This window comes from Falco peregrinus, unplaced genomic scaffold, assembly GCF_023634155.1.
Source record: "Falco peregrinus isolate bFalPer1 unplaced genomic scaffold, bFalPer1.pri scaffold_51, whole genome shotgun sequence".
Classification (NCBI taxonomy): Eukaryota; Metazoa; Chordata; class Aves; order Falconiformes; family Falconidae; genus Falco; species Falco peregrinus.
The window spans coordinates 767055-781038 of record NW_026599615.1 but is presented as its reverse complement, the minus strand read 5'-3'; the positions used below and the strand labels follow the sequence as shown (position 1 = coordinate 781038).

The 13984-nt window shown below is 47.3% G+C and overlaps 1 protein-coding gene across 1 annotated transcript in view; it reads right to left on the bottom strand.

Annotated features, from left to right (window-relative positions):
* Nucleotides 1-2460: 2460 nt before the first annotated feature.
* The window catches only part of LOC129783560 (uncharacterized), a 29914-nt gene continuing 18390 nt past the window's right edge, over nucleotides 2461-13984 (bottom strand). Inside the window, exons 2-3 of the mRNA XM_055793515.1 lie at nucleotides 3748-4093; nucleotides 2461-2746 (exon numbers count right to left, since the gene is read on the bottom strand). Coding sequence (XP_055649490.1) covers nucleotides 2494-2746; nucleotides 3748-4093 — 599 coding nt within the window. The 3' untranslated portion in view covers nucleotides 2461-2493. The remainder of the gene's footprint in view (nucleotides 2747-3747; nucleotides 4094-13984) is intronic.

Below are 13984 nucleotides of genomic sequence, written 5' to 3'. Positions count from 1 at the left end.
TGAAGCGCCAACACAGAGGTGTCTGCGTAGCATTCAATCTCCTTCAACTGGCAGTAACGAGTTACCCATATTTAGAAACGTGCTATAAATCAAAATGTGTAGTAACTTACCAAACAAAAGCAATTTTGAAAGTACAGTGTGTTAAATCAGACAATACATTTTAAAAAAGGGACATCATAAAGCAAGATTTGACCAAACTCCACTACTGACAGCTCACAAACAGCTAAGGGAAGGGCAATGTCAAAATCCTCCAAAGGACTTTGCAAGTACTTTATGACAAGTCATTTATTTGGTCAAGAAAAAAATTTCAAAGCCATTTTTTTCTCAGTCAGCTCAACTAGTTCAGTGCAGACTAAAATATCCCAGACTTTGCCATTTTGTTATTTCCTAGAGAGTCCTTTTATTCTTCTCTATTATTTTATAGTTTCCTCTCTCGGACAGTTACTGTTTCATGAAATGGCATTTGCTTTTATACCATGACAGCTCAATTTCTGTTTCGGTGACTTTGTGGAAACACTGACAGTAACACCGCAAACGCCTGTGCTCATTGATTTCTGCAAGAACTACTGCATTTGTGACTCCCCTGCAGGACTGCATTTAGCCATGAGAATTACGAGTTTCAGGATGGTTCACGTCAATAGGGTTGATCTAGAAGCCAGGCTTTCTCAGACCTGTAGTTTCCAATTCTCACTCAAAAGGACTTTTTTTAAAAATAGCCTCACATTTACCTCTTGCACTCCTCTGATGAAAACTAATTCAAGAAATCAGTAACATACAGTCATTATTCTGCAAGTTCACATTTAACCGTTAAGAATCACTAAATAAATACCAGCTGACCCTGAAGATTTGCTAAGACTTAATGTATAGGACCGTTTATTTCCTGTTCAGTACTTTCACCATTTATAAACAGAGAAGGAACAGGGGTATGAAAATTCTTTTGTTTATATTTTACCTTTGGATAGGGACGTGAAGATTATCTAGTTCTAACACGTAAACAAGACACGACAGGATGCCAAGTTACCCACCTCCCGTTGCTGTACAGGAATTGCTCCTGAATGTTTAACAGAGCGTTACACCCTGCAAGACACTGGGAACAGACGTGCCCCTAAACAGTCAGTACAGAGCGCACAGTGCATTGTCAGCCTGTCAGAACTTGACTGCATAGAAACCCCAGTGTTTTCCTTGTTCTGTCTTTCTAGAAAATGAGACTCCTAGAGCAAAAACTCTGAAACTGCAGCCATCAAAACAGAGGACAAAAAATGAACAGGTCATCTCTTTCTCATAATTTCCTTTACCAGTGGTCTGCATTACATCAGACAAACCACATGTCACTGAAGTCTGCTATGACTCACCTTAGCCTTAACAAGGTTAACATCAAATCATTAATTTAAATGCTTCCTAGCCTCCCTACTGAAATAAGTTCCATCCCTTCTCCGATGCTTCATTTTGTCGTCTTGGTATTGCACGTGCAGTTCCACACACATCACGGAAAACACCACTTGAATTAGATGAAGTTCCTACCCTGACACAGTAACCAAGAGCATGGTGATACCCTACTCTGCTCTAAATGCCAGCCGGTGCTGCAGAGAGCAGTACCGTCAACTGCTTCTCCCCTTCTCCTGCTCGCACAGTCCTGCCGCTTCTCCTACACCGCGCCTTACAGCTCTGCACCCATGGGGTGCATCACCCGGGTCCAAGAGCCAGCCACAAAAAGGCTGTTAAAGTCTTCTCCGATCACTGCGCTGAACCAACACGTTGCTGTATCAGCTGCAAGGAAGATGACAGTTAACACGCCACCAAGGGAATGGGAAGCCGGAGTGCTCTTCTGGCAGCAGCCCAAGAGCACTGCAAAGCAAGATATTCACATCTGCCTTACACAGCACCAACTACAAAGCTTTAGGGCCGATACAAAATGTGTGGAATAATCCTGAGGGCTCACACTTGTCTTGGGAAAATTCAGATCCTCTCAAAGAGGGTTAGAAAGAAAGAAAACACGTTCTAGGGCTTTTCAGCAGTATTATTTTCTCATTAGCTCTCACCTACTCATTCAATCCATTTTAAAAACTACGTAGCTTGTGAATTCTTTTTCAGGAGACAACTGACAAAAATCTTACTACCAGGTCTTGTCTCCTTTGCACAAAACTAACAGGATGCTCTAGTTATCACTTCACATGACTCACTGTTTCACACACATTTAATGACAGCTTATTAAGCACCCCTACTGATGGGCATCCTTACTGACGGGCAAGAAGCAGTAACGTTCATCTGGTAGAGCTGTGCCAGCTCCAGAGATCGAGCAAGGGTGTTCTTAGTGTAGCACGCAATGGAGACTGTACTGTAGTCTACAGGCAGCCTGAAATACATGTGAACCATGCTACTCATGCTTACTGGCAGCAGATCTACCTGCATAAACAACAGCTTCCCTACACCAGGTGAACTGAGATGCCACCGGCAAGGACAGGTAACCCTTCTCCCTCAGGGGAGTGCTGATTTTCAAATCCCATGCCACCCAGCGCTTCTCAAAAACCCACCAAGGCCCCACACGGCCCACTCCGACTCACCAGGCCTGCTGAGCGTCGAGGGCGGAGGCAGCGGCTGCCCGTTCAGTGGCGTGCCGAGCAAGCGCTGGAAGCGGTTGGGTGGGCGGCTGGTCACATCCAGGCCCGCTGCCATCTTCGCCTTGTTGCCTTTCGTCAGGCGCTTCAGGTGGACGAGGAGGTCGGGGCGGTCGCGGCGAAAGTGGGGGCTGCAGAAGCGATGCAGGGGCCCGGTGCCGTTGCCACCGTTGCCTTGTCCACCCTCTGGGCCCGGCCCCAGCACACTGCTCCCCGGCAACACCCCCACCTTGCGGAAGCCATAGAGACCGAGCTGTCGCATGAAGCTGCTGAAGTTCGTGGTCTTGAAGAAACCGGCGGCTGCCGCTGCCCCACGGCCACCCGGCTGCGCGGCGACGGCCGGCCCGGCGCCCAGCAGCTCGCACTCACAGCGCGGCTGGTTGATGACCAGCCCCCGGCCGGAGGCGCCCCAGCGAACGGAGCGGCAGCGCGGGCTGTTGACCAGCCGCCGCAGCCTGGCGGGGAAGGTGTCGGCACTGACGGGGCCGGGCTGCTGCGACGCGTCCGTGTCGGTAGGTGGCACCAACGCCGCGCTCAACCGCCGCCCCGCTCCTCCGCTTCCCCCGCGGCCCCCGGCCCTCAGCCCCGCCGCGGCGCTGGTCCGCGCAGCGCCCCGGTCCCTCGGCTCCCCGGTGCCCTCAGCCCCCCCTCAGCCCCGCCGTCCCCCTCGGCTCCCCGGTGCCCTCAGCCCCGCCGCCCCCCTCAGCTCGCCGGTGCCCTCAGCCCCGCCGCCCCCCTCAGATCCCCGGTGCCCTCAGCCCCGCCATCCCCCTCAGATCCCCGGTGCCCTCAGCCCCGCCACCCCCCTCAGCTCCCCCTCAGCCCCGCCACCCCCCCTCAGCCCCGCCACCCCCCTCAGCTCCCCCTCAGCCCCGCCACCCCCCTCAGCCCCGCCACCCCCCTCAGCTCCCCCTCAGCCCCGCCACCCCCCCTCAGCCCCGCCACCCCCCTCAGCTCCCCCTCAGCCCCGCCACCCCCCTCAGCCCCGCCACCCCCCCTCAGCTCCCCCTCACCTCCCCCGTCCATTCAGCTCCCCAAGTCCCCTCAGCCGGGCCATGTCCCTCAGCCTCCCCATCCCCCTCGGCCCCACCGGTCCCCTCGGCCACCCCCTCCGCCCCGCCGGTCCCCTCACCCCGCCGGCCCCTCAGCTCCGCTCCCACCAGCATCTCCCGTAGCTTCTGTGAGCGACCGGGCGGCTGAGGCCCGGGGCCGAAAGCTGCCGCTCGGGGCGGCCCCGCCGCCAGCCCGGAGCCGTCCCGGCGGCAGCCTGGAGGTCCTTGAACCACGGCGCGGGTGGGCGCCGGGCCGTGGAAAGCGGCTGCAGGCGGGGCAGAGCGGGGAGCACGCGTTCCGCAGCCCCGCGCCCCGCCATGGCTGCCCGCCGCACCGGGACCGCGCGCGGGAAAGGGGGCGGGGCCGCAGGGCCACGTGACACCTCGCATCCCAGGGAGGGGCGGTCTCGGGAGGGGCGGGGCGATCTCGGGAGGGGAGGGGCGGTCTCGGGAGGGGCGGGGCGATCTCGGGAGGGGCGGGGCGGGGCGGGGGCGGGTTCTGCTGAGCAGCCGGGCCTGCCCGGGCCGCTGCGCTGTCGCGGGGTGCGGGCGGCGGGACGGAGGGGACGGACGGGGGCGCGGGTGGCGGGGGCTGGGGAGCTGCTCCGTGTGCCGGGGGCACCCCCGGCTGGCGCGTACCCCGCCGGGAGGAATGCAGCCGGCAGAGCAGGTGTTGCAAAGTGTCGGCTTAAAAACCTCTGGCAGTTCACAAAAGGAAAAGCAAATTTATAAAGAGTGCAGAGGAACGCGGAACAAATCGGGAATTGTGTCACATTTGCCCTAAACCCAGCCCAGACCTGTGCAGCTCTGATCCCCATGCCAGAACAGATCAGGTGGAGTTAAAATGGGGCAGAGAAAATCAGCAGCGAGGGTAAGAACTAGCTTCAGCGGAAGGAAATACTGAAGAAGGAATCTTCAGAGGGGCGGTTATTGTATAAAAAGATAGGTAGTAAAGTTGTAGTTAGTGTAAAGGAGGCAAGCGTCGTGCTAATGGAGGATTTCAAATAGGAGAAATCAAATCACAGGGAAACCGGGGAACTGATTGCCACAGGATGTGTTGGGTACCGTAATGTTACTTGGCTAAGGGAGGGTGTTGGGGGGTGCGTGCGTGTGAAGAAAAGAGAGAGGAAAAAAGAACAAGATTAGCTACATTCACAAAGACTAGAACTCTTAAAGCGGCACCTTTGTCACTGCGAGTGCTTGCACTGAGCGCTGGCACAGCTCTGAGGCGGTGCCTGAGCTGCACTGGTGCAGATCTGCCCTCTCCTCAGCCTTGTGCTGCCAGCTGTGACTGCAGGCAGACTGCAGGAACCAGCAGAACCATCCTTACCGCTGCAGAACAGGAATCTGCTACGAACCAACAGGCAAAGAAGAGCAGGGAGCCGGGGAAGGAAGAGTGCGGTGATCTCTCTCTGCTTGCATCTTGCCTACAGGTCACCAGCAGTGGCGGAAGAAAATGACATTCCTCTGTCTTGGCTGCCCTCAAAGCAAGGCAGTAGTGAGAAGACTGAGCACCTGTGTGTTTCGTGACCTCAAATACATTATCTTGGAGTTGTTGTAAGATTTCTTAGCAAGAAGGTACAAACCCAAACCTCTTCCTTAACTAAAGTCGTCCTTATTGCTTTGGTTTACAGCACAGCCCCTAACCACCAAGGCAAGTAAAAGCGCAGTAAGTTCCAGAAAGGGGGCAAAATTGAATAAACTGATGGGAAACTGTTCCTCTTTTTAAACTGAAAGTAATATCCCTCTGCTCTTCTGCATAGCTGAAGTGAGGAAAATGATGTTTGGGTGGGGTTGCTAACAGTGTTTCACACTTCAAATTAAACCAGAAGCAGAAATTTTGTCAATGTTGTCATCAAAGCTGAAATCCAGCACCACAGAAGGATGCTGCTTTACCCAAGGAATTAATGGCCTACGATTCTAGTAAGCTCATGCTGTCATCTTCTCAAGAGGCTTTGCATTTTTTGTCCCCTCTGTAATAATTTATTCAGAATTACGTTGCTCAGTGTAAACAGCCAAAACTTAAGTAAAGCAAATCTGAAAAATCCAGAAAAATGTCCACAAAAAAATGCTTCTCGGCATTCCTGAGGTTGTCTTTTGCATTACTTCAGTGAAATGAATTTGGGTTTCTTTCTCCCTGTGCAGCAAGAGTGCCAGAAGACCATGACTACCTGATGGTGGGACAGGTGAGGTTTTTAGTGTATCATCCATAAATCAGGGCAGAGCCAGCCATACGTAGTCCATAACTGAAATGCAGAGCATGATTCCCTAAAACTAACACACAGAAACATCGGTCCCTTTGGTACCACTGGCCATTCTTGACTTCAGCCACAAGAGTGGGCTCATTTGCCACTTCTTGGTCAGTGGGTTAAATTTGGTGCTGAGGACTTTAATCGTTACTTTGCTGTCAAAGATTGTTATTAGCCAAAGGTGATGGGAGCTGCAAGAAGAAATAGCTTATTACTAATTTGTGTCATTGACATATGAACTCAGTGCTTTCCTTCTTTTTCACCCATGTGAACTCAAATTGCTGTTAGCCCGCACGCCCCTGTTTGCCATGTACCATGGCAGTTTTCTCTGGTGTCTGCCTCTCTCACAGCTGTGCCTTTCTCTGCAGCTAGCTTTCTTCCTCCTTCCCTGCTGCGGGACACCAGCGATGTGTCCATTGTACAGACGAGAAGGTGGGCCTTTGCCAGAGATTCATAATCCTCTTCTGCCAGTGCTTAACCTCCATTCCAACCTTTTGTAGTAACCTCCTAGTTTTCTACATTTCCCTTGCTTATACATATATATATAGTAAAAACCCCTACCAACTGAACGATGTAAATTACACATTTTGCAAACTGATTCTGCAGAGCTGAACAAAAATGTTATTGTTAGCTTGTCTACTGTATGTCAGGGCAAGGACAGCTGCATTTCCATGCGGTGTGCTGACCCTGACTACCATCCAAGGACATACCACTGTTAGTAAAGGCAGCACTTAATCCCTGGAAGGTTTTACAAGGTTATGTGGAGGATTTTTCATCACTTGGAAAATGTAAATCAATGTGTGCTTTTGTTCAGCTACCAGTTAGTTGAGGAAGTGACCAGTTTACGTTATCAAGCCTGTAATTTGCAGAAGGCCAGACACGCTACGTACAGTCACCCTTCCTGGGCTGAAAATGTCCACCTCTAAATGCATAAAAGGAATGTACATATATAATACAAAGCTGGAAAATAACTGTTCTTACCATGATTATATGCATGTTAGATTTGTGAGTGGTAAGAAGTGTTGCTGTAATTATTTTCAGTTTTGTTAGGAAGATAACAAAGAACCGTTGAGAAACATTCCCTAGAGAATTAACATTTTGGAAGAAAAGTGATTTTTCTTACATTTTTTTTCTAGCTAAAGAAATAATTAGCTAGTACAGAAGGATGGGTATTATTTTCTTATTGAATGTATAGCAGTACAAATCTTTGAGCTCCAGACCTCTTGTAATGCAGCTAAGACAGAGTCTCATACTACTACATTTTAATTTGTTCTGAATCAACATAAGTAGACATTGAGTATTTCTATCCATTTCATCTTAGTTAGGAAGGAAAGAAGGACCTAGATGCTTTGCTAATAAGTCAGATAAGACTAAACTCAAAACTGTTTTCAGATCTGACAAATTTTGGCAAATAATCTCTATTTTTAATTACGGATGGGATTAGGTCCGGAAGCACAAGCACAGTACAAGACAACCAACTTTCCTACTCAGCTGACTCATCTGAAACTATGGAACATGACAATTTTAGAACAGAAGCCTAAGAACATATCATCAGCCCATTTTTCTCAGTTCTGTTTTAAGTGATCTTTGAGAAGCATAGCTAACCTCTGTTTCATGTGTTAATACCGTATTAAATTGCCTTATTGCTTTGTGATGTAGAGAAACTTTGCTGTTGATTTCTCTGATTCATTTCAAGAATGTTTTTTTCTTGTAAGCTTGAAAAAAGAATATTCCACTGAAATAAGTTGATTGCAAGGAGTTTCAGTAATTGAATCCCTAGACAGTTGTCTTTATGCTGGGAGGTTTTGTCCCACTTCTAATGGATTTTCAATGCTGAAACAGTTTCATTTAAAACTGTTGCCATAAAACATGTTAGAATTTTCTAATTTTGTTGCAGGATTTTTTTTCCCCAAAAACCTTTTTAAAAGCTGAGGTTGAAGATGATATTATTACACTAAGAAATACTGTAAAATATATTCTGAGAAATTAGAAAGATTTCTACAAGATAGACCTGTTAAGACTATCATGCTGTCAGTCTGTTGCGGAGTGTTCACCAGCACTAAAACGACTGCATTTAAATACTATTATAAGTTACTGGGGTGTTTTTTCAGTGGGAAGAAAAGTCCTTTGTGACCAAAATGTAAACCAAAGACCTATCTTCCACAAAGTTCAGAAGTCTGTGGCTATCCAACTGCACAGCAGTTCTGTCATCAGAGCAGCTTACCTAAACTCACCACCTGTTAAAGGGGGATGATGAACTTCTTTCTTCCTTTAATTGCACCCTCTATAAAACCGGTTTCACTTCACTCCCTGCTTTTCCCTGGTGTGGGGTCAGCAGGATGCAGACAGCACCCTTCTGTGCTGTGAATTGGGGTCTGATGGGTGAGCAGTCTGCGGGGGTGGGGGTGGGGGGGGGCAGGAAGGGTACCGAGGTGACACCCCCAAGCCCAGGGCACACTCGCTCCAAGGACAGGCAGCCCCCCTAAGTCAGCATTTGAGAACCAGAAGATGCTGGTGAGGGCTCCCAGCATAGGGCTCTGCTCCATTGTCTGTGGAGGAAAGAGGGTTGATGACTTTGATGTTTATCAAGATGAGTGCTCTATAAATTCATGCTCCCAAAAATTCATGTACTACTATCGTGGTTTTGGGGTGCAGAGCGCAGGAATTTAGTCGGTGGTCCTAATCCACCAAGCTAATGCATCTTAATAAAGTACTATCTGTCAGCTGAGCTACAGCAGCAACAGGTGTGTTCTGGTCAGCCTGAGTTGCAAAGCAATTTGGCTAGATAAGCATCTTCTGATACAAAAAGTTTTAAGGGTAGGACAAGCCTTACATGACTGTTTCTTGTAATTATTCATTCACACAGATCATCTTTTTTGACATTTTGACAATTTTGGAAAAATTTTGAGGTGTTCCCAAGATGTAGGACAAGTGGCTGGATCGTAAGAGCATAGATATTTCAGATCCAGGTGGGTAAATATCTGAACTACCTCAGGCAAGATAAACCCAAAGTTTTGTTCCTCACAAACCAATCACAGAAATGAAAAATTACCATTCTTTTAATATGACAATATGTAAAATGACAAACAAAATATGACAATAGGGAAGTCAGTGGCTTTGTTACATACTCTCATAATCTGGTCCTTAAAAGCTATCTCCTGGCTACATCATTGTTGCAGTGAAATTCATTGCTCTCTTTACGCATCTTTGGAACTCTCATGTATCAATGACTATAAGATCAGAGTATGATCATCTTCAAGGAAGAGCTGGTAGCTCACTCTTCGCCGAGGTTGTAGAATGACCAAATCTGGACTTCTGCACACATTGTCAGGAATTTTGTCTGATTTTCTATTTTGAGGGATGTGGGGTGGGGGTGGGGGTGTGTCGCGCAGAATGTGCTCTTAAGTTCCTGTATTCAGTTAATCCTGTGATCATGCTCAGGAAGGTCCTCCACTGAAGTCAGGGCAGGTACAACAAAACGAGAATTCTGGATTTGGCTTCATTGTCCAAATTCACAGTGTCTGGGAGATGAATACGCCAGGCTGATACTTACAATGATGCGTAGCCATTCTCAGACAGTTTAGCATAATACGTTATTCCAAAAATCTTTTAAACATGCCAGCATTTGGACATTCATAAGGTTTTTAACAAAGAACTCTCTAAATGCATTTAAAACCATTTTAAGCCTTGTATCACTAACAAGAAGACTGGAAGAATTAAGTTGCTGTGGCTTTGCATTAGTGGCCATGACAGCATACATTCAGTTCTGACATTTACTGTTATTCCCATGACACCCATAAATACTGCAGACAGCTAGCTGCCTGATCACACATTGCTTGGTTTAGCTGCTTCTATAATTTAGGGGGGGTTAAGTTAGCATTTGAAAAATAGAAACTTTTTTACATTTCATATTTATTACTTTGCAATCTTCAAGCTGAAAATCACCCCCCCACACCCCATGTTCTGATCCATCCAGTGAAAAGTTCCTCAAGGACCAATAATTCCTATTGTTGTTAGTCAGTTCTCTAATATTACAGATTAATGTGGAATATCTTTTTCTGACTCCTGTTTGTGGCCTTGCCCATATGATTTCCTTCATCATATTTTGGGATGTATCATTTAATCATTCAAGGTCATCACAGATATTTTGCCTCCTGCAGCAGTGAATCCCACAGTTTACTTACACATGTTAAATATATTTCCCAATAATTGTAAAACATGCCGCTTCTTTCCTTTTCTTTCTCTCCATTCACACTGCCAAATGTTACAGTAAAAGGAACTCTAAAGCTTATTTTTCCTGCTACCATTTCAGCTAGTCCCTGTGTCTTAAAATCTTTGCTTTAGCAAAGCATTTCAAATACAACAGTAGCATTGAAGAATATAAAGATGTCATATGTTTGATTTTCCTCTGCTCATTTAAAAAATGTGTTATCTGTACTTTCTGTAATTTCTGATGGAGGCTGGGCAGAAATCGATATTGCTATTTATGTTTGCTCCTACGGAGAGGTTCTGCCTACTCAGAGCACAGTAATTGTGCTCAGTAATTGAAGTATGAGATTATTTTAGGCTAATGTGTGTTTACTTACTCCAAGTTAAATTTCATCACTGCTACTTCTATTTCCCTCTGAAATATTTCTTAATCCTCCATAATTTTTCACCATCTCTGCTGAAGCACTTCTCCAATAGTATTACTGACTGCCCTGTTTCTGTCTTCTTCCTTCCGCACATCAAATGTCTGGGATTTTTTGGTGTTATCTTAGAAGTTTAATTTGTATCTAATGCGGGTTTGGACCATTATATCAGATACTGAGCCAGAGTCGTGTGGCTTTTGTGATGAGCAGTCCTGACTCACCAACCTGCAGGTTCTAGGAGTTGACAAGCATATTGATACGGGCTTGACTGCTGGTTTTCCAGAAGGCTTTTGGCAAGATCCTTCACCAAAGGCTCTTAAGGAAATTCAGACATTATAAGGAGGAAGGCAGTTGCATGGTTAAATAACTGGGTAAAAGACAGGGAACAGAAGATAAGGGTAAACGTTCAGTAAATGGTCAGAAGGCTGTTTTTCACCTTCATGAGCAACTTAGGAGTAGGTATCAATGACAGATGAGGTATCAATCTTTACAAATAATATGAGGTTATTCAGGATGGAGCAACTGTCAAGGACTGCAGAAGCTGCTAACAAAACTGAGAAACTGTTTAGATGTATTTTGCACCCAGTTATTAAATGTGTTGCTTTATTTGCCTCATCTCATAAAGACAGAGTGGGAATAAGCTCATAGGAGAACAGCAAAGATCACGGGTATGGAGTATCTTCCATGTGAAGGAAGACTGTGCAGACCAGGACTCTTCAGCCCAGAAAAGCTCCAATATGTGACAGAGGCATATAAAAGCATAAATAGCCAGAGAAGTTGTTTGTTTATTTTCTTTCCCTGTGGGACAATTAGGGTTCAGCCAATGAAGCTCGCAGGAGGCAAGTTCACACTGAACAAAACAGGGTGAATCTTTATACAATATGTAGTTAAACTGGTGGAAAGCCTTGCTGTAGGATGCTATGAATGATGGCCATTTACACGATCTCAAGAGGACACTGTGTAAAAGCCTGGACAGGAAATCCTGTTGAGCTATTAAATGCAAAGATTTTCCTGAATCCCTCTGGAGAGGTCCATAAGCTGCACATTCGTGGCAAGAGTGCATACCAGGAGGTGTCACTGGAGGCTTTGCATCCCCAGGCACCTGCTGGTGGCCACGACTGGCAACAGGACACAGGGTTAGACACCGTGCAGCCATTTCTTATGGTCTGCTCCCCTCAGGACACTTGGAACAGCTTCTCTTCTTAAGCGACAGCAGATGTTGTGCCTAACTGATGATATCCCAGTCAGCAAAGTTACAAAAAGACCCATCAGCTGTATATTGAGGCCAAGAAAGTTCAGGCTGAGACACAGGTTTTAAACACGTAAGGTCATTTCTGTTTGGAAGCTTTAGTCCAGCCGCAGCACGCTCCTGCTCACTGAAAGCTTTGGAAGCAGCTAAGATTTCCCTGTGGCTGCTGAGCTCAGCAGAACGGGAACGGTTTGCATTAAGCCAAATGGAAGACAGCATTAGTTTTTGGACTGTCACTGTCTTTAAGCACCAGCAAGAAAAGAGGAGTTTGTTTTCCTGCTTCAGATACTACAGATTCTGTGGGACGTTGACATTTTCTTACAAGCCGTCTGTGAACTTACTCAAGAGAAGGGCAAGTTAATGAGGCAAACGTTGTTTGCCTTAAGTGTCTGTTTCTCCTGTGTGTCTGGGGGCTGTGACACAGTCCTGCAGACTAAAATGCAACCCCCACAAACACTAACGATAAAAAAGGAAAGCAAACAGAAAAATACCTTACTGTCTCAGAGATTTGCTTTTCCTTGCTCTTTCTTCTTACTTCCTCGGTGTTTTCCACATGAAATCCCGTGGCTTGACTGTCACACCATGGGCAAACAAGCAGGGCCGGTCTTTCGCGTTCCTGCACTCAGCATGGTCCCCAAAGCTATTTTGATGAGAGTTGTGGGTGGGCGAGAGGGGTGAACTGAGCTTGGGTGGCCGCTCTGGCTTCCAGATGAAGCTGGATCTCCCTGGTACAAGAGGCAGTCGGCGGCTGCAGAGCCTGGACAACTGACAGACCACCCTGAGCCCCTCACCAGAGAGCTCCAGCCATGGGAGGGATAATAACAGACGCCCAGTTGCCTCCCTCTGGAAAACTAAAGGAAGAGGAAAGGCTAGCGCAAAGTTTCTGGAGGTCATAATCCAAGAGCTCTGGGGCATCCTGCTGTCAGTGGGAAGAATTAGTGGCTGCAGAAAAAAAGGATAAATGCAGAGGTCAAGAGTAATGTGGAGAGCTACACACACAGAGGGGAGAGGAGGGAGGGCAGACAGCCTGGAACGTGCCTGGGTCATAGATGAGCATGAACCAGGTTTTGGTTCGGCCTTGTGGACATCAAGAAAATGATGTGGCCCTGTTGTATCCTACACTGGCACAGCGTGTTGTCGGTTTTGTGCGTTGCCTGTGCTGCACCTCTCTGGCCCTGGCTGAGTTAGTGCACAGGCAGAGACCCCCTCTCCTGTCTGGCACGCCACATCCAGCACAGCCCCGACACAGCCTGCCTGCTTCTGGTTCTGCAGAAGCCCGTCTCTTGCCTGTGTGAGACCCTCTTGGGAAGCTGGCCACCAGAAAAGGCCGTTTCCTAACCTGGGGAAGAAGCTGACAGAGCAGGGCCCTGCAGGTAACTTCAGTCAGCTTTGCATAGTCCTACTCAGCTTCTCCTCCAGCCCAGGGTGAGGATGCACAGCAAGGTAAAGAGAGAGAACACAGAGCTCAGAACAGATAGGATGGGCTACCTATGTAGCTGTTTGTGCCTTAATGGCATTTGTCACCGTGCAGGTGGCTGGAGAACCCAGATGGTGTGTAAGGCACCTTCTGACCTTCTTTAGTGCTGTGCGTGTCAGCTCAGCCACATGCACACAGTCATGCTTGCAGAAGTGGCAGGTTGACATCCAACACAGAAGTACTGTGTAGTATCATTCTGAGCAAAGCCCATGGGTGAAATACTGGTATTTTGCCATTCTGGTATGTATCTTAGTGACATAGTTCTGCACAGTTGCAAACAGAATTATAAAACGGGTTTCTTTCTACCTTTTTCTTTTTTTTTTTTTTTTTTTTTTTTTTCCCTAAAGGTGTGAAGAAAGAAGTACAAAAAGATCAGGATGCTAACAGGCCTGTTGTCTCATCCCCTAAGAGATCAGCGGTAACAACCACCAGGCTCCGTTCACCAGGTAATTATGAACCAAAACCCACTGCTCAGGGAAGATTTAAACTTGTTGACTGCATCTCTTGTCAACACACTAAAGGGAGACCTGCTATTAAGTGAGGACTGATTGTGTCCAAGGTTCATTAAGCTGACTCTGAGTACAGCAGGCTTTATCATACCAACGCATGAGCTGAACAGACTTTTGTTTTCTTTGTTACAACCGCGAAGTCATCTCTCCGTCAAAACAAAGAGTTGTTGCTATTACATCTTTAAGGTCACGGGAACGTTTA